This window comes from Athene cunicularia (genome assembly GCF_003259725.1).
Source record: "Athene cunicularia isolate RWA chromosome 14 unlocalized genomic scaffold, athCun1 chr14_part1, whole genome shotgun sequence".
Taxonomy (NCBI): Eukaryota; Metazoa; Chordata; class Aves; order Strigiformes; family Strigidae; genus Athene; species Athene cunicularia.
In genome coordinates, this window is record NW_020799118.1 from 10637319 (window position 1) to 10655760 (window position 18442).

General features: G+C 42.8%; 1 protein-coding gene across 1 annotated transcript in view; it reads right to left on the reverse strand.

Annotated features, from left to right (window-relative positions):
• Positions 1 to 17605, reverse strand: part of TTYH3 (tweety family member 3) — a 41019-nt gene extending 23414 nt beyond the window's left edge. Inside the window, exons 1-7 of the mRNA XM_026859166.1 lie at positions 17576 to 17605; positions 15584 to 15822; positions 8058 to 8169; positions 7205 to 7425; positions 6307 to 6402; positions 3711 to 3783; positions 3291 to 3366 (exon numbers count right to left, since the gene is read on the reverse strand). Coding sequence (XP_026714967.1) covers positions 3291 to 3366; positions 3711 to 3783; positions 6307 to 6402; positions 7205 to 7425; positions 8058 to 8169; positions 15584 to 15822; positions 17576 to 17605 — 847 coding nt within the window. The remainder of the gene's footprint in view (positions 1 to 3290; positions 3367 to 3710; positions 3784 to 6306; positions 6403 to 7204; positions 7426 to 8057; positions 8170 to 15583; positions 15823 to 17575) is intronic.
• Positions 17606 to 18442: the final 837 nt, after the last annotated feature.

Consider the following 18442-nt stretch of genomic DNA (forward strand, 5'->3'; position numbering starts at 1 on the left):
CAGCAGGAGCCGATTATACAGCCACTGTTCAACTCCATTGGCTTTATCTCAATTAATGAATACTGAGAGAGTTAGGCACGTATATCAGCTTCTTCAAAATTATTTAAGTCTCTCCTTCTCCAGGAAACCTGCATTAAGGCTCTTTGCCCCCCTCCTCTCCACCCCCAGCCCTTTTTTTAAATGCAGCACATTTTATCTACAAAACAAGGACATCTCCTCTCCAGCTAAAAACATGACAACAATAATAATGCACTTAATCAGATTATTCTCAGCTCCATTAATTCTATTTAGACTTGCAAACAGCAATTAATACACAAACAGGAATATTAATATACTAGTTGCCCAGTATCCAACACAGTTATTTTTCTGTGAAAACTACTATAACCACCACCACCAAAAAAGCATTACATATATGCAAATCTAGATGACTCAGTCCTAGTCTGAATGCCAGAGCACAGGGCTGGGAATATTACAACACATTATATTTAAAAACAACAACTAATAATAGTGATTAAAGGGAAAAATTGACCCAGCACTACAAAGTTTCTAAAGATTATTTGTTGGTTCTTATATCCTTTAAAATCAATGGCAGCACCTAGCCCGGTGTGCTATACCCCAGCACTGGCCAAAAGCAGATACCTAGGCAAGACTGAAAACATGAGTGCCCTCTCAACCCAACTTCAGCTGAAGGGATTCCCAAGGTAAGTGTGATTCCTACATAAATTCTAACTCCCAATGAATTCTTCTTCCATGGACTACCTGAACCCCTCCATCCAACTCATGTTCTCGCTTGGTCACTTCTTTTCTGAACATGGTTTTGTACACTGTGGTGAAACTAGCTCTAGCTAGAGCAATCTTAAAGCGCTTCTGCCTCATCTGTCTCTGCTACTGTTAACATCAGAGAGCATCACCCAAAGAGCAAAGGCAGCAAACCAGAGAGTGTGAAGTGTCCATGCACTAGCCCTAGGAGCCTTCAAACAGGGCATCTTCATCTGAGAGGACAGCATCAATCCTGGCTCCCAGCTGCCTGTCCTGCCTTCTCCAGCTCATCATTCTTGTTGTGCATATGGCTCAGCTGATCACAAAGCAGCTGCTACAGTTTACAGCCAAGCATATTAAGGGATACCAACATGTATTTCAGACTTTTAAAGATGTTTCTAAGGAGCCGTTATTGGGATTAAAGTGTTATTGAGCCGTGCCACACTGCAGTCCTCGTGTCGTGATTTTCTTTCCTGCTCAGGCACGCAGGACAGTCCCAACATCAGGGACCAAGAGCTATTTCCATAGATTCCTGATCATAAACTATGACACAACAGTGAAAATTCACATGGGAAGGCAGAACATTTGATCATCTCCCAACCAGCTGCCTAGTGTGATGGCAGGCTCAGAAGTTAGACTGATTTCCTTTTGAAAAAAGGAAAAGGCACTCACGAACTCTCAACGACTGCCTAACAGCAGGGAGCTGACACATCAGCAGCCCACGGAAGTGGCCACCCTTCCAACTCAAGCCTGTGACAACACCTGCTCTTCCTCCTCTTCAGCATTTCGCTCAGACCATTCACTGTTATTTATGGAGCCTTAACAACTGTGATAGCTGGCGGGGCTGCCAGAACAGAGCCTGATTTCACCCGGGGGAGTAGACTGTCCCTGCTGGGGGAAGTAGGACGGACAGAATGTCAGTCCTGCACTCACCGTTAGCCTCTAAATGAATGTTACTGATTAACGAAAAACTGAAGGAGCCAAGCAGACAAGGACAACTGGAATGGAGAAGCAGCACAAAAGGGGCATTTGTTCAGTTTCTCAGGGTCAATCTACTTGTTACCAAACATGCTCCAGAGCTGATTTGGGTTAGCAAATTATTACAGCACACAGCTGGCATTAGCGTCAGGTATTTGCCCTTGGCCTTGCTGACCTGTTTGCCTCCTTGAACAACTGTGAGACTACTTTGGTACCTGAAGCCACATCTTTGTCACCTTCACAGCCAGCCAAAAGAGGACATTCATCTTGTGTGGTGTTAAAAACTCATTCTCTTCCCTTATTGCATTTCTCTGTTACAAAGAGAGCTACCTGGTTCTATCATCTCCTTCCCAGAAAATCAATAAGGCATTCCAAAAATAAGCTGTTGGGTGGTAGTATCAACCCATACATACTCTTTTATAATACATTCTGCCTCCAGACATAAACATTTCTTATTGCTTCCAATTTCTGCATCTTCAGCCATAGCTACATAACTACTTCCCTATCAATTAGTTGCATGGCAAGAGGCAGCATTTGGCTAAGCACATGGCCATACGTTACAGCTTCTGTACACAAGACAAAGATTCTCCATTTCAGAAAATAAGAACCAAGAAAAACAAGTTCTTTTGCAAATCAGTGTCACTGCTTATCTGTGTTTTATCATACACAGAACCATACAGAGGAACTATCAGGGGCAGAGAGGGTAGGAGAAAAGAAAAGTTAGCTTTGTTACCTAAGCAGCAAACTTAGCCCTGAAAAGTACCTTTCCTTTTTAACACTCTGCTTGCAGGTGCCCAACTACATTTTTAAGTCACAGTTCTGAAAGCCACTTTTCCCCCCATGAGGTCCAAATTGGAGGCACCCCTCATCTCACCAACCACTTCAGTCTAAATTAAGAGCAACAAACCTGAAATCCATCAGTGCTTCAGCTGGATGCCACTGTGACACAGGCATATTGCTTTAAATGGAACCGGTTAAACAAAGCAGTCAAAATACTGCATTTATAATGGGAAGGGAAATTCATACTTCTCTTTGTGGCTGTTTCCATTCATTACCCTTTAAATTAGCTTTAAAGAGACTCCTATTTATAGCCACCATTAAGAGGAATAAAAAAATATTTGTTGATAACATATAAAAACAATAGTCTAGATTCAGGAATACAGACACAAAAGCCAGTTTTAAAAATGACAGCTCAGACTGCACACTGCTATTGCCACAGTTCCGTCACTTAGAGAGGAGAACAAGATTCAAGAGCACTACATTCAAAGCACAATAATCCAAGGACTTCTGCTGTTCCATTTGATCAGTTATTTCCACCTAATGGCCAAGACAGAAGAAAGATTCTGAAGGCTCTTCTGACAAAAAAAAAAAAGCATACATGTGCACTTCTGATTGGGGTATAAATGCTTCTTTGGGAAGAACACTGGTTTTCCAGAGCTCCACACACATATGCTTTTCCCCACTGTATGCAAGCTCCTCTGTTCCAAACACAACCTTAAATTCTCAGCCGCTGCTCCTGTGTGCCCCGTGCCAAAGAAAGTCCCAGCACTTACCAGCACTAAGCACTGCATTCTCTTCCACCACTTTGGAGACATAAGCATCAGGGTTAATACAGAAGTCACTGGAGCCCTGCACAGATGCAAGACAAAAGGGAAAAGGAATATCAAAGAACACCAGTATCAAAGAGCAGTTGAGCCAGGTTAAGGTCAGGGAACCCTCTACTATAGTGGTGCTTCCGACACCGAAGTCTCTCATAGTCGTCCCCACTAGTACCGCTTTAGACAACCACAGCAGTACTAGCTAGAGCACCACACCATGAAGGAAGGAGGAGCGCTGTACTTTTCATCGATGCAAATTGTTAGGACAGTTCCATAGAATAAGACACACTATAAAACAGGCACAGTGTAAAACTCATCTTGTGTCTGATAAACCTGCAGCAAAGGGTGTATGGGACTTGGATCAGAGCCACTTACCACAGCGACAGCCAACTCCAGCCCCAAGGATCCCCAGCTGACAATCAGGGCAAACACCCCAAGCAAGCACACCCTGTGGGAGACAGACAGATGGCAGATGTAGCAGCTTTGATTCCAAGCAGATCCTTCCACAAGATGTATTATTTGGAGTCCAAAGCAGTTACCAAACCCAAGAAATTATCAACCAGTGCATCTTCAGATAAACCACCCCATTTCATATGTTGTGGAGAGTAGCAACCAGAGAAGTTTATGTCCAACTGTTGGTTTCCACATTATCTGGCTCTGGGGCCACAGGGGAAGGAAGAAGAGGGAGGAAGCAAAGTCTTACCCTGCTTCTAACAGGGAAGACAAAGGCACAAAGACACAGGGGTGGCTGTAGGGAAGGCAGATTGGTAGATGGATAACTACAGTCCTACCACTTTCACTATTCACACTCTGGACTTTACTTTCCAGGTCCAAAGATATTCAAAGAAAAATATGCCATATCAAAAAATCTCCCACAAAACCCATACTTTGTGGTCCAAAATTGAACAAATCCCTCCTGTTTCTAGAACAAATGAGGTTGTCAGGTTACAGACAATAGGAGGGAACATTCAGCCCCTGTCTGGACACCTGACTTGGTTCCAAGCTTCGTGCATTTGAACAGCACCTAAGCATCCTACGTAGCCCCAGGAGAGAGAGAGTCACCTGCAGGCAAACAGTTCAGAGCAACAGCTTAGGTACCTACCACTGCCACGTGAGTCCATCTCTGCACAGATTTAAAAGTTTTGTTCTGACAGCTGGACCTCATTACTGACAGAAATAGTGGGAAGTTTGCTCTCAAGCAGACACAAGGCCGAGGGATGACAGAGCAGAGGTCTCAATAACGTTCAGCTAGCACACACCAGCTGAAGAGGCTTTTGCGCTTCCCCAACCAGCACATTACCTCTTCACCTTTGCTGTCAGTGTGAGTGCTAGAAATATTTAGGCAAACGTGCTCCTCAACTCCCTCAAGTATGGGGATGCAGACTAATAAGCAGTTTTATTTTGTGTATCCCTATCTTCAAGTAAAGGGATGCTGGCTTGCTGTCTCAGGGATGCTTTTTTCTTCAAGCTTTGAAACACAAGTAGGCTCCCTCCCACCCATACCCTGTAGAAAACAAAAAACCTGTTCATAACCAAGATATTCTTTATTCAAACCTAGTGCAAGTATCTCTGTGAGGAAGGGACATACTAGTTTTCTGCTACATGTCTCATTAAAGACTACAGCTTTAAATAAATAAACCTATGGGTCTCCATTTTTAAAATAATCTATCCCTCAGTTTACCAACTTATTTCAATTCTAAGTAATTCCAATTCTGTGAAGAGAACTTGTGGCTCATCTTACAAAAGTAATGGAGCTTCACTAGACTGACCACTGCGCAGCACTCTGGAATAAGACACTAAAAACTTTATGGTGCTTTTTCGAAATGGATGCAAAAATTATCAGCCATGGATCAGCAGGGTTTTGTGGTTTTATGACATATGGACAACATGGCTTGGTGCCTCCAGCTGAGCATGGTAATCAATAAGACACATTTGTTGTTTTATTTTAACTGAAGATGACTGGGTCAGTAACTGATTGCTTGGCTAAAAGATCTAAAACTGGCATTTCACCATCTTGCTTGGCTGTGATGCGCTTGCTTTTTTATGCCATGTGCTCCCTTTGGGGAATGCCTTAATATGAACTTCTGGCTAACACAGAATGAGATTCTAATTTAAACCCCGGGTTTACCATCTGTGCATACACTTGGACTTTTGTCTGTATAACCTGCCAGGTATGAAGTCATCTGGCAAATAATACATCTGAATACGCATTCCAATTATTAATGGCATCACCATGTACCAGGAGAAACTCTTGGCCATGTCACTTGTCAAACTGTCACTATGTTTATGATACCAGTATGATTGCCAAATATACCAAGATAAACGAGTCTACAACGTAGGGAGAGGAATATTTTTTTCTTGTAACGGGGCCTGAGCATGGTAGCATTTGCAGTGCTTTTTTAGAAACAGACATGCATTAATATTGCAGTACCATGGCAACAAGACTCCTCCTCATAACTGTACGAACCATTGCTTGTTCTCAGTTTAACATTTCTTCAGGTGTGACAACTAAAGGTAAACAAGAGCAGATCGTGACATAAAAGGCATGCTACCAGGTTGTGTAGACACATGCAATGCTTTCACAACTGTAGAGAATTAAAGGGAGATTTTTAAAGCCTGTAAATTTAAGAGAGGATGTTCACATTACTATCTCCTACCAAATGGAGGCTACCAATGCTACCCAGCAGAGGCAGACTGCCCAGATGAGTTCCTCATCTTCGATGAGAGAGCAATGGACAACAGTACCATTGCATTTTATAACTCAAGAACCTTCCCATGAACATCTCTCATACCTAGCCCTGATCCTACCCACAGAGATACGCTCTACAAAGTCTCTATATTGAGAGGCAAATCTAAGATGTTCAGTCTCAGAAGTCCTTGATAGCAACTGACAACAGCCTAGTGGTTCAAACTAGCAGGCACTTGCACTGAGCTGGCTTTCCTTATGCACTGTGACTGGGTCAGGACTTACCCCATGAGAATGGCCCTGGAGTTTCTAATGAGCCCAAAGAGCACCAGCAAACATATCAGGACATGGAACAGGAGCAGGCCCAGGTATCCCAGCCACCTGCAGCAAACAAAAACACAGTCTGCAAAGGAAAACTGGTGTACAAAAGGCACAGATCAAGAAGCTAGTGTGACTCATGGGAAAAATGTAGCCATTCTTTTCTTCAAGTAAAAGCCATCACTAATGATTAATCTCCAGAAAGCTCTGGATATTTGCTGGGCCTGGAGTCAAGGCAGGTAAAAGCATTTACACAACATGCCCAGCATACAGAGTTATTGAGAAATGAGACTGCTAATCTTCTTCTAGTGTGGTTATATGCAACTGGACACCATCAGGTGAAGAAGAGGCACTGCAGCTTCTTGAACTTCCTAGACATTTATTCCTAGAAAATGCTTCAGCTATTTATTCCACATGTGTGGACAGAGGTTTTATTTCGTGCAACAGAGCTGATGAAATATTTTATTAAATAGGTTTAATAAAAAGGAGTGGTGTTAACTTACAGAAGTAGTGCAGCTTTTTTTACTCTACTTAGTTAACATCATAAAACTACAACACACTTATTAGGACACACAGTAGCTATCTCTGGGGCTGTTTTTCCTCCACGTTAGAACACAAACTACAGATTTTACACATTGAGAACGTTCCCTTTCAGCTGGTAAGAAAAGTTAAGAAAAAAGTTGCTCTCATGCATTTTGATTTAAACTGAAAGCAATTTTGCTGCAAGAAACAAATCGGGGGTGAGCCAAGAGCACCTGCAGTAATATATAGAGCCTTTGGCTCAGTCACCCAGAACACACACATCACTGCTGCAAAACAGGTCAAAACAGATGCTCCAATCACTACACTACAGCACACTACACACCTGTACCAGTCATAGAGGTCAATCTGAATTGCCAGCTCCTCCAGAGACAGCTCTTCATTCTTCCAAAAGGGGATCTCAGCTGCCTGCCTGACCAGATCATCCAAGAGACCCTGCAGTTTCTGAATTACATGCAGGTAGTCTGTCTGCTTCGAGAACATCTCCTCCAGGATGAGCAAATTTGGTTCCACTGTTTGGTTCAGGGCCACTGCAGTATCTACTACCTATAGTTTGGGACAGAAGAAGGGGGATAAAGTAAAAAAAAAAAAAAAAAAAAAGAGAGTCAAGGAAGTAAAAGAGGATTCATTCTTACAAGCAAGTCATGGACAGCTTCCAGATTACCAGTCCTCTGGTTTTAAGAGGCTGACTGCTTACCCTTCAAAATCAATTTACAAGCATGATAAAGTAAACTGCTTGCAAGTAGCCCAATGAGGGCATCTCAGCTGGGCCTTTAACACATGTAACATTTTGTGGCCATCAGGATTCCAGTATGATACCATGAAATTACAGGTAGCACAGGAACAACTGATTGTACTAAAATTATACATTTTACTAAAATACTTGTCTGCTTTGGCCTGCCTCCTCTTCCGGATGTGGAAGAGAGCTGATCAGAAGCTGTTTTTAAACCTAGAAAAAAGACGACTTCATTTAACAAGCTGTGTTTTCTTTGATATTTTTAGAAGAGCTGAAGAAATCACTACTCCATTAATGGAAATTTTAGCACATCTCTAAGCCCAGAGACTAACAAAAAACAGGAAAAAATACAGGCACAGCCAGATTTCAAGAGAAAAGGTGCTGAACAAGTCTGCTTATTCCCACACTCTCCATTTGCTAACATGTCTCTTCCAGTGCTTACCCGGTCTTGGACACCTGCCACAGTGCGGTTTGCATGGCGGAGCGAGTACGTCAGCCGGTGGATGCCGTCGCTGGTCTCTCCATTCCCATAGAAGCCAACAGCAATTCCAGCACTGCAGAGAAAGAAAGCAAGAAAGGGTAGAGTTAAAGCTGAGAGGAAAGCTATAGAATGCATGCCTTTCTGCTACAGCACCCCTGGTAGTCACATCAGCACTTTCCACAGAAAGGGAAGCCTCATGCTTCCCAAAGGGTAGCTGGGGTAATCATGCTCCTCAACAACCACTAAAAAAATTCACCTGTAAACATTTGCCTATGTTTTCCACAGAGCCAGTGATTCCCTGTATAGCATCCATACGATGAACAGCAGAACACCACCCCTTCTCAGGACGTACATTTCATTTACGGTACCATAATGAAATCTATCTGAAAACTGTTAACAGAGTTCAGACCTAGCCATGGGCAACCAGAAATCCTGCCAGCCAAGAGGCTTGCCAGTGGCTCCTGCAAAAGCTGCCATTACTGTCAGGAGATGCATACCTTCTCTGGATATAAAATAGATAGTTTTGCTACATTTTCTTAAAAGCAGGACACAAAGAACTTGCATTGACTACTTGGCCATGGTGGTGGTTCCTCTAGGTACAATTTCCATGGCCTCTTCTCTACACTGTGAAATATCTATAAACACCATCTATCTTGATTTATTTTCCCATTAGAAACATTTGTGTCACACTGATTCAGAGTACTGGGAAGGAAGGCTTAATAACTTACTGGGACAAAAGGCCTATTTATTTTTAAAGCAAGTGAATTTCAAGCTTGCAGACACAATTCAACTCCAGCTGCTTAGCAAATTACCACCTATCAGCTCATTTGCCATAACTGTCCACACATATCAGTCTGCCCCAATTATAAAGTAAACCACATTAGCTTAAGCCTCACTTAAAGGAGGAAGATCCTGTAAATGAGTTGCAACAAGGAGATTATCTCATGTAAGTCAGTGATACATCTTCTATTAAGATATCACTGCAGGAACTCACATGTCTTCTTCCCAAACCCATTTTTCCTAATAACAGAGTAGGAAAGAACTTGTGAAGGGGTCATGCAACTAAACTTATCATGGCAAATAAAGATTACCAAGATACAAATTTCCTATTCCTGTGTCATATTCAGCTTCAGAGCACCCAGGATCTTTTCTAGGAAGGTTCTCAAGACATCAAGGTTGTGTTTGTGCTAGCTTTGATGTAAATCTGAAGTTGTTCTGGATGAAACATTTAGTTTCTTCACAACAACTTTGTGCTTGGGTTCTAACACTGCCCTCACAAAGTTGATTTGAAGGAGGAATAAGAGAGGAAGGAAACAAGCCAAACAACATCTTTCAGAACAAGTAAGTATAGTGCCTTTGTTTAACAGGAAGGGTCACTAGAGGACATTAGGCATTCTTCACCACCATCACTGGCTGGGAAATGAACCCAAGCAGGCAGGCCAGAATGGGCTTTGTCTAGATAACAGACCCCTGCACAGATTTGCTATGGCACATACATAAATCTGCCAGCCAAACAACCGTTTCTGCTCTCACTCCTCTCCTGCAGGAAGACAACATCCATCCCTCTCCTTTCCCGGGCTCATCGACTTCAGAAAGAGTGAGCAGAACAATATAGTTTGCCTGGTTGCATTTCTACTTTCTCCTCATACGTACAAGAAATAGAAGCAAAGATCAGGCACTGGAATTGGAGCTACTATGAAAATCTGTGTCAGCCTCATACTTTTTCCAACAGTTGTATCTCCATAAATTATAGAGAGCTTGGCCCATAAAAGCCTCAGTTGAAGAGTCTTCCAGGGACAGTAGGCAGCCTACATCGTACACAGAACGAGAAGTAGTAGGTATGTAACGCTTAATATTTAGTGGTAACACAAGAACTCAGTCTCTTTCTTCATGAATGTCATTCCTCAAACATTTTCCAAATGCAAATGATGCTGATAATTAAACAGAGAAAAGCCCTCTGCATTCCTCCCTGGTTGCAGCTATTATCAGAGCTTGATAACACACACCTAGGATGCAGGGGTAGAGGGGATAAAGAGAGACACATAGCCCCCTCCCTCCTGAACTGGAGAGACTGCAGATCCAGAGTTATGCTCAGGATGAGGCAACTCAGCATCCTATCCCTTCAATCGCAAACCTCTGGCTTGAATTGTCCCTTGTTATATCAGAGCAAATGAATTCAGACAAACTCTTTCACTCTCCTAAGCAGCAGAAAATGTCAACAGTTTTTTTAACTATAGACACCAAATAAGTTCCAGAACATTTCTGACACTGAATATGCAGATCTGACCCTTTAATTGGTGAGAAATTTTTATTCAGCCTGTCACAGCTACTAGAAGCCTGTTCTTTCAGCAAAGACTTGGTAAGTGCCCAAAACCTGCTGCTTGACTCTCAGTATTCCCAGCACAGTAGCACTGCTTTGGCGGAAAAGACTCAGAAACAGCACTCTGAAGTAGCAAGTCATCTTGTCCTTAAAGATGCAGCATAGCTAGGTACATTAGCCAGTTTACTCAAAGGTACCATTTATGAAGTGCTAGCAACTACAGACAAATAACTTGAAACTCTTTGTCCTATTCAAGGCAGAACTACTCCAGCAGCCATCCACAGGCTTCCTCTCCAGCCCTGTATGAACCCCAGCTTCAACTGCCTTTAATACTCAAGGCACAGTCACTACTGCTGCAAGAAAACACTAGAGCAACAGGAATTGGGATAAAAGCCATTTAATTCAAGTTACAAATCCTTCTAAACATGCGTATCACACATTCACTGGAAGCTACACATAAAGCATTAATTATTCCATTACTGCCCAGCAAAAGCCAGCTCTGCATTCATGCACTGTGCTATCAAGGGCCACTTACACAGCCATTCCTTCTCCTAGGAGCAAGATGTACAGTTTTGTGGCAGTTCCCCTTTCCACCACGCTAGAGAGGGAAGGAAATCATCCCTGAAGCCCAGAAGCGGAGGCTAGGGGCAGCTGCCCAGACCCACGCTGTGACTGAGGCAAGGGCAGAGCGGGAGGGCAGACAGTGGGGTATCCGCTGGGGGGAGAAGGGGAAAGAACTGTTGCTGTTTAGTTTTCTGTTTGCGTTTGGCTTCAACTAAATCCAACAGTTGTTTCAAATCCCTGCCTACACACGCTGGTATAAGTTCCTATTGTTTAAAGCAGATTTAAGGATTTGCAATAGTTTTTAACTACCTTTTACTTGATTAAAGGGAAACAGAGGGGCTCCTTCTATTTAAATGTGTTCTTTTAAAGTAAAAATAGATCAACGCATCTCAACCCAACAGTGTAAGTCCTTGAGGTCAGGACAAATCACATGGTTCCTTGCACAAAACCCAGGAGGCTCTGTAGCCTAAGATATAGCAAATCTGTCTCCCAGTACAGGATGTCAAAATCATCACCCAATGAGGAAGCCTGCGTTTCTGTCACGCAGTGTGGATACAAGAACAGCATTCCTGAATGACACAGCTTTTTTCCACCCTAGCACCCTCTGGAAGATACACCAACGCATTTTCAATGCTCCTATAGGAAAGTCATCTCCACTTCTGCTATTCTGGCTTCTGTCACACTCCCCTCCCTGGCATACTGTACCCCCTCTCCTCCTGAATCCATATCGTCCCAACCTCAATTCCTCATCCTAAACCTACCTTTGTCAGTCTCCTGTTGCTTCCGCTACTCCCACCTCTCCTCTGCCTTCCTTCTCACTCTATTTTTGAATAAAAAAAAAATAATCTTAAAAACCCAATTAAAATATCAGTCTATCAGGCCATTTAAAAAGTTGCTCCTACTGTTCAATACTGCATTTAAAAAGCCCCTTGGCTACTCAGTCATTTTGGTAAGTTTTAGGAAACCCACTTATGTTAAGTCAAGAAAACACCACACTCCTGATCTTAACACTATCATCCCCAGTGCGCATCCACAGAAACACACTAGAGAGACAGGACACTGTACCATCTCTTCGAAGAGTTATATGACATGATACAGAACAACAGCATGCCATGATTTCTATGTATCCCTACAGATACACCGTCTGATTTAAAGTACTGCAGGCTGTGTATACACGCTTCAGTCTCACTTTTCAGCAAGACTCAAGAAATTCAAGTCTGGAGAATAGCTTTCCTGTTGTTTGTATGCAAGAGCCACATGGGCTTAAGACATCCCTAGATAAAGAACCAGAAAAGAAAGTCAAGTGTAATTCTGAAATAGCTTGCAATGCTACCTGCAAAAAAAAATTTTCTGAATTACACAAGATATACATGAACAGTAGAGCATTAATCTGACACAGAGAGCATATACATGACTTCTGGTGGTGAGACCCTGCTGTTGTAATACCACACACACACAGTGAAAACCCCTCTGGGTACCCAGTCACCAGTCTGAAAAGATGAACACTAGCCATTCACATCACATCCTTAGAAATGAATAATCTAACTACACCAAGTCATCTTTAATTACAGGAACTTCATAAGGAGAGCCCTTTTTAGACTGCATGTTCTCGGGAGGAATGTTAATTTGTCTGTCTAATTACCACCTTGCACTTTCACACCAAGGGAAAGCGCTATTACTGGCACTTGAGAAAGAAAGTTTTCACCATCTATTTTTACTCATTTCTTCCAGATACCCTCTCCACGAAGCTTTATAACCACCTTCAGAGCTGAGCTCCCTTCTGGGAGAGTTAGGGTCTCCTAACTGGTGAATGAGATGATTTATAAGACAACTCCCCATACACAGAAACACATCAAAATTGGTAAGGATTAGAAATGAACTAAGTATTCAAGGAATAATCTAGGCAAATCACTCCTGCAGTTTTGTGGCTAGAACAACTGGGAAGACTCATTAGAAAGACATTTTGTTGGAGAGCTCCTCCTGTTAACCAGTTACACCATCCTGCTGGCTCAGCATTCTCCCTTTTGCTCAGCAGGAAATAGCGAGTCATTAGGATACAGGGATCCACAACACTCAGCAGGATTCACAGCACAAACAGCCCTCTGGGATTATGTGCTACCTAAATAAGCATGTACTAGGCACAGCTGGACTTAACCAGAGTTAACTAGTTCTCAGATAGGAAAACAATAGTCCACAGTACTCAGACAGACCAGACCAGCTGCTATTCGGAACCTCTCGCTGCTTTGGCATCCAAGCTACCCCTCTCCCCTTGTGTGCAGTGGTACAAACTGCCTCCCAGGTCAGCCGACTGCCAGGCAGACATCCAGAATATCCTTATTCCCCACCACTCTGAAACGTAACAACATCTGCCGCTCTGGCACTTGTACGTGTAATGCACAGCTAGGACAGGATATACCCAGTGGACTAATCTATAACTGGTGGTATCTAAGTGGGACTTCCTGCTACCACAGACTAGATTCCTTGCTTGTCGGAAGCTGCATCTGCATTCCCAGCCAGATGCTGAGCACAGAGCGCCAAGAGGCACCAGTTCAAGTGCACTGTCGTGTCCAGCTGCTGCAAGAAGGGCAGAAAACCAACCTCTTCTTTGCAGAAGAGTGGCAGCACTTGGACAGCAACTTCACTCCCCATGGATGGTCCCAACCTGCTGTTGTCCAAGCATGCTGACTTCAGAGTGGAAATTTAAAACAATTTCACAAGTCAAGGCAAATATTCATCCAATATCACTGTAAATTCCAGTAGAATTTAGTTTTAAGGATACTCCTGTGTTTAATACTTGCAAAAACAAATGGTACACCAAAGATGGGAACCAACAGATTCTGGGGAAGTCCAAGCAGTTCTCTGACTTGTGGGCTTGACTGGGAGTTGCATCAATTTTACCATAATGTACATGCTGACCTTCCATCTTTAAATTCTCTCACACTGGAGGACACACAGAATGGCTCACCCTTTCTACAATTAAAAGGAAATACAACTATCACACTCTGCAGCAGCTGTCTTGGACATATACACTGCATAACAACAGCTAACAAGAGCCTGTAGCAGCAGCACAACTATAAATAGCATCAGCTAGAGCTTCTGCAAGAAAGGGTTAGGACCACAGCACTTTCAGTGGATTGGAATGGATGCAGCTGAAGCTCTTGAGATGACTAAAAGAAAGGTGAATGAGGCTGAGATTTCTCCTTTGCAAGTTGCTCTGTGGTTTGCCTTTCCATTCCAGGCACCTATTTGCATTCAGCAAAGCACAGAAGAGCTCCCTGCAAAGACAGGAATACTGGCTAGTGCACTAGCTCTCCTCAACACTGAGCCCCTGCCTCTACATGTAAATCCATCCCCAGCTGTTAAACTCACAACATAGTGTCTGCTCTGCAGTGTTTGTTCCAGTATTTCAGGGGTTTTCTATTCTCTTTAAGTATGTGCCTCAAAAGAGCAAATACACGAATGCATCAGTAGCACAGTCTAGCCCTTCAACAGCTAAGCCTGACCTTCAGACAATATGCTTACCTCCAGAAAGATCACATACCACATACACAAAAAGATTCACCACCTATCAGCAGGTTAATACAAAAAGTGAGGCACAAGACATTGCAAAACACAATCTTCTTGTCGTCATCTAGGGGCCTGCTCCCAGATCTGTCAGCCCTGCAGAGGGACAACTAAGAGCACCTGGAGTCTTGGGCAAGAGTACATGATGGTTTGAATCAGTAAGAAATGCAGTGCTTGATCTCAGGGCATATGTCCTTAGAGCTCAGAGTATTTATTCTCCCCAAGTCAAAAACAAGTCCAAGGCTCCTTCCAGAAGAGTCTGTAAACATGTCCCTGCTTTCAAATGCCCCCATCATTAACTTTCCAAGAAATGGGATCCTCATCTGTGTTGCCTAAAAAAAACACCAAACCATGCAGAAAACAAACAAAATGTAAATTCTCACCTTTTAATTTCTTCTGCACACATTATCCACTAATTAACTACTTTTTCTTGTTTTTCAGCAACCCTTCTTTTCACCTCACCTACAACATCTTCTATTGTTCAGTCATAACATCAAACGTTGTTGACACCAGCACCATTACTAGCAACCCTTAGAGACAGCACATTAGTACAGATAATGAAATGCATCAGTGTCTTACACAGGCTGCAAAATCTGAACGTCCATTCCAGTCAAATACCAATACTTCCAAACCCAAAGGAATCATATGTGCATCTTTCTTGCTAATCTACTCTCCCACACATTCTTTTTGGATGCTAGATTCTAAGAAATCTCCACCTAGACCTGATAAATATTTCAACGGTATCCATCCTATTTAAGTGATAAGCTGTTGAGGGCGCAGTGTCCTTGATCTACCACTTGCGAAGTATCTAAGAGCAGGGCATTAGCTATTCCTTTTCACATTGCTCAAACCATTAGGCAGTTCAACAAGTGGTAGAAAGGAAGAAAATACATTACAGATATTTATAAAATATATACGCCAAGAGGAATGAGAGATTACTGACATTAACCACAGACACAGCATACCAAGCATGAAAATGCATGCACAGGATACACCACTCCAAGTAACAGGGAAGATCCCTTTCAGGCATCAAGCCTACCTGCACACGAGGGTAGCGATGATGACACACCATGCCGTACAGCAGCAGTCAGCATTTAGATGTTCTTCGCTCTTCCGATGGCGGCAACACAGCCAAAATGAGTAGAACAAGAGAAAGAGCAGGTCCAGAGCGAGGCAGGAGAGCGCGATGCCACCCAACAGCAACAGGGCCTGCAGAAAACAGAGACAGGAGTCACATCTGACCGGGGCACAGGCACAGCAGAGGATCCGAATCAGCACCTAGATGTTCAAGGGCTCTGCAACAAGGCAGCACTGAAGGCATACATTGAAAACAAGTTGATTTGTGGTTTTTATATTTTAAAAATACAAACAGGAGGTTTTTAGCCCCACTTTCTCCCCTCTCTGCATCCCACTCTATGAAACCATGTTCTGTACCTAAGCAGTAAATAGCTGAGCCATTTTGTCTGTCCCAGTCTGCAAACAGCCTAAGTGAATCAGGGAGGGTTTCCTCTTTACTTCTCATCAGAGGTCAGCAGATTTAAAGAAAAAAAAAAAAAAAAAAAAAATGCAGGCTTATTCATTAGAAATCCAAGTGCATGAGTGGGTTTGAAAGGGGGTGGAATTTATTATACATGCGTGAGATTGATTTAAAAAAAAAAATCCCCATGCAATGCTTCAGTTCAAGGTAGACCTAGAATAAATGCTAAACCCCTCCATACACCATCCACATATATAGGTACAACAAACATGGATGCTATAGACACACTGGCTTAAAGCTGTCACAAGCTGAGTTATTGTGTTATACCTATTTCTAGTCAGACATTCCAGAGAGGAAAGGGAAGCAATAAGTGTTTAAATTCATTCCAATTTTCTTCTTATTCAAAAAATCCTGGCCAAAACCCAAAAAATGCAAAACAATTTTGTTAAATAAAATATTTTTTTAAAAAATCCATTCTAACACCAAATCTAGCCACACTTTCCCATGTGAATGAATTAAGTATTTTACCCATAAGCTTTTCTGAATAAACTCTTGGTAGTGGTGACAAATGCCAACTTATTAGAAACTAATTCGGTATCTGGAAAGGGTCTAAGTCACCCACTGTTACCCCAATAGCAGGAAGGCAGACATAGTTCTGTATCAGCAAACCTAAAACAAAGGTTTGTGGGGTTTTTTTAATCAGTATCTCTTTTCCTCCCCATGCAGAAATTCCTTAAAAAACATTTATACACTTCCTCCTGATTGAAACAGTAACTTCCTTCTGGTCAAAGAAATGAAACAAAGAATGCTGCAATTAAAGCAAGATTCTCAACAGAACTGGTGACCATTTCTAACAAGGTCTGGTAGTAACTTGCTCTTTGTAGGCTCTTCTGCCCCTACTTTCCCTGGATCTGCTCCACAGGTACTCCCCTGCTGAGTTATTATCCTGGCAAACTATACGAGCCACACAACATACTTTTCAGCCAAGCAAACGTCAGTGTGTACAGACTGTAGGGCCCATCGCCATACATAACAAGATTCACACTAGATAAACCTAACTGCTGCATGACAGATACTCCACGTAGCCGCGTGCTGTTTGCGTTCCCAGCCTTAACAAACCCACTGAAAGCCCATCAAGCACACTAGGATGGGGGGAGCTTACAGGTGCTGCTTTCCCAAACTAAAATGCAGAAACTCGGTCCCATTGTAGGCAAGTGAACTTTGAAATCTTTAACAGAGAAGAGTGGGGGTGGAAGGGAAAAAGCCCTCTCCCCCTTTCCCATGATTACGCCAGATGGTGTGCGCGCTGTTTGAGCTCCTGAGCAGAAAGGGGCCTTCGAGAGGGAAGCTGCGTTTGGAGCCCCACGTTCTCCCACTTCTGAAGGCTTGCCATGTACAAGCACTCAATACTAATTTGGCATGCCAAAGCTCCTCAGGGATATTCTTTATTTTTCAAACACGTCAGGCTGCTGTAATGCAAAGCTTTCCTGCACTGCTCGCCTGCACTTCTTTCTTCGCACCCTCAACCTCCCTGCACACGCTAAAAAGCATTACCACTGGAAAGGCGAACTCAACCGAAAACATCCTCCCAGCAACTCTATCAGCAAAAAACTTACACTGCCCCTCCAGATGTAGGGGAATAGCCCCCATTAAAAAGAAAAAAAGCAAAGACTAAAAAGACAAAAGAAGCAACCTTAAGTTCTCGCTTTGAAGGGACACTTAATATACACTTTAATTTATGCATCTGGCCAAAAGGACTTGGCTGGCCACTACACCACGATCTGTGTTTCATTTTCCAGAGAATATTTGTTTTCCATTAATGGATATGTGCCATGACAACAAGTGAAATCATCTAGCAGAGTAGTTATTAATCTTTGACTGATGAGTCAGTTTAGGACCCAAAGACTGGCTGGCAGTGAAAGCCTGGTTTCAACCAAAGATATGCCTGTGCCTGCTTGTCAGGATTAAATGACAGTATTTTAAAAAAGGGGAGTTGAGGCTGGATAAGCCCTCAGACACTCTATCCTGCAACAGTAAATCTGGGACTCGGTTATCCAAGGCCACATTATCCCGAGTAAATGTAAAATTATGCACTGGGCCTTTTGCCACGAAAGAGCATCAATTCATCTTCAAACATTTGCTGAGCTATCAGAACCTTTACAGCAAATGAGGCATGAATTGCCCTTACAGGAAAATACTTGGAAGAGCAACATTTTACCACTGTGCTGACACTAATGGTAGATGTGGAGACAGAGCAGTCCCTGAAAATGAGTGTAAATCCAAGTGGTATCAGCCAGACTGGCAGGAGACAAAGCTACAGTGTTAGGAAGCACTTTCAAAATAAAAGGCAATAGCAGTACACAGGGAAGTAACCACGAGCAGAATTGCTAGCTTGGAAAGGCACCATGAAACCTGAATACA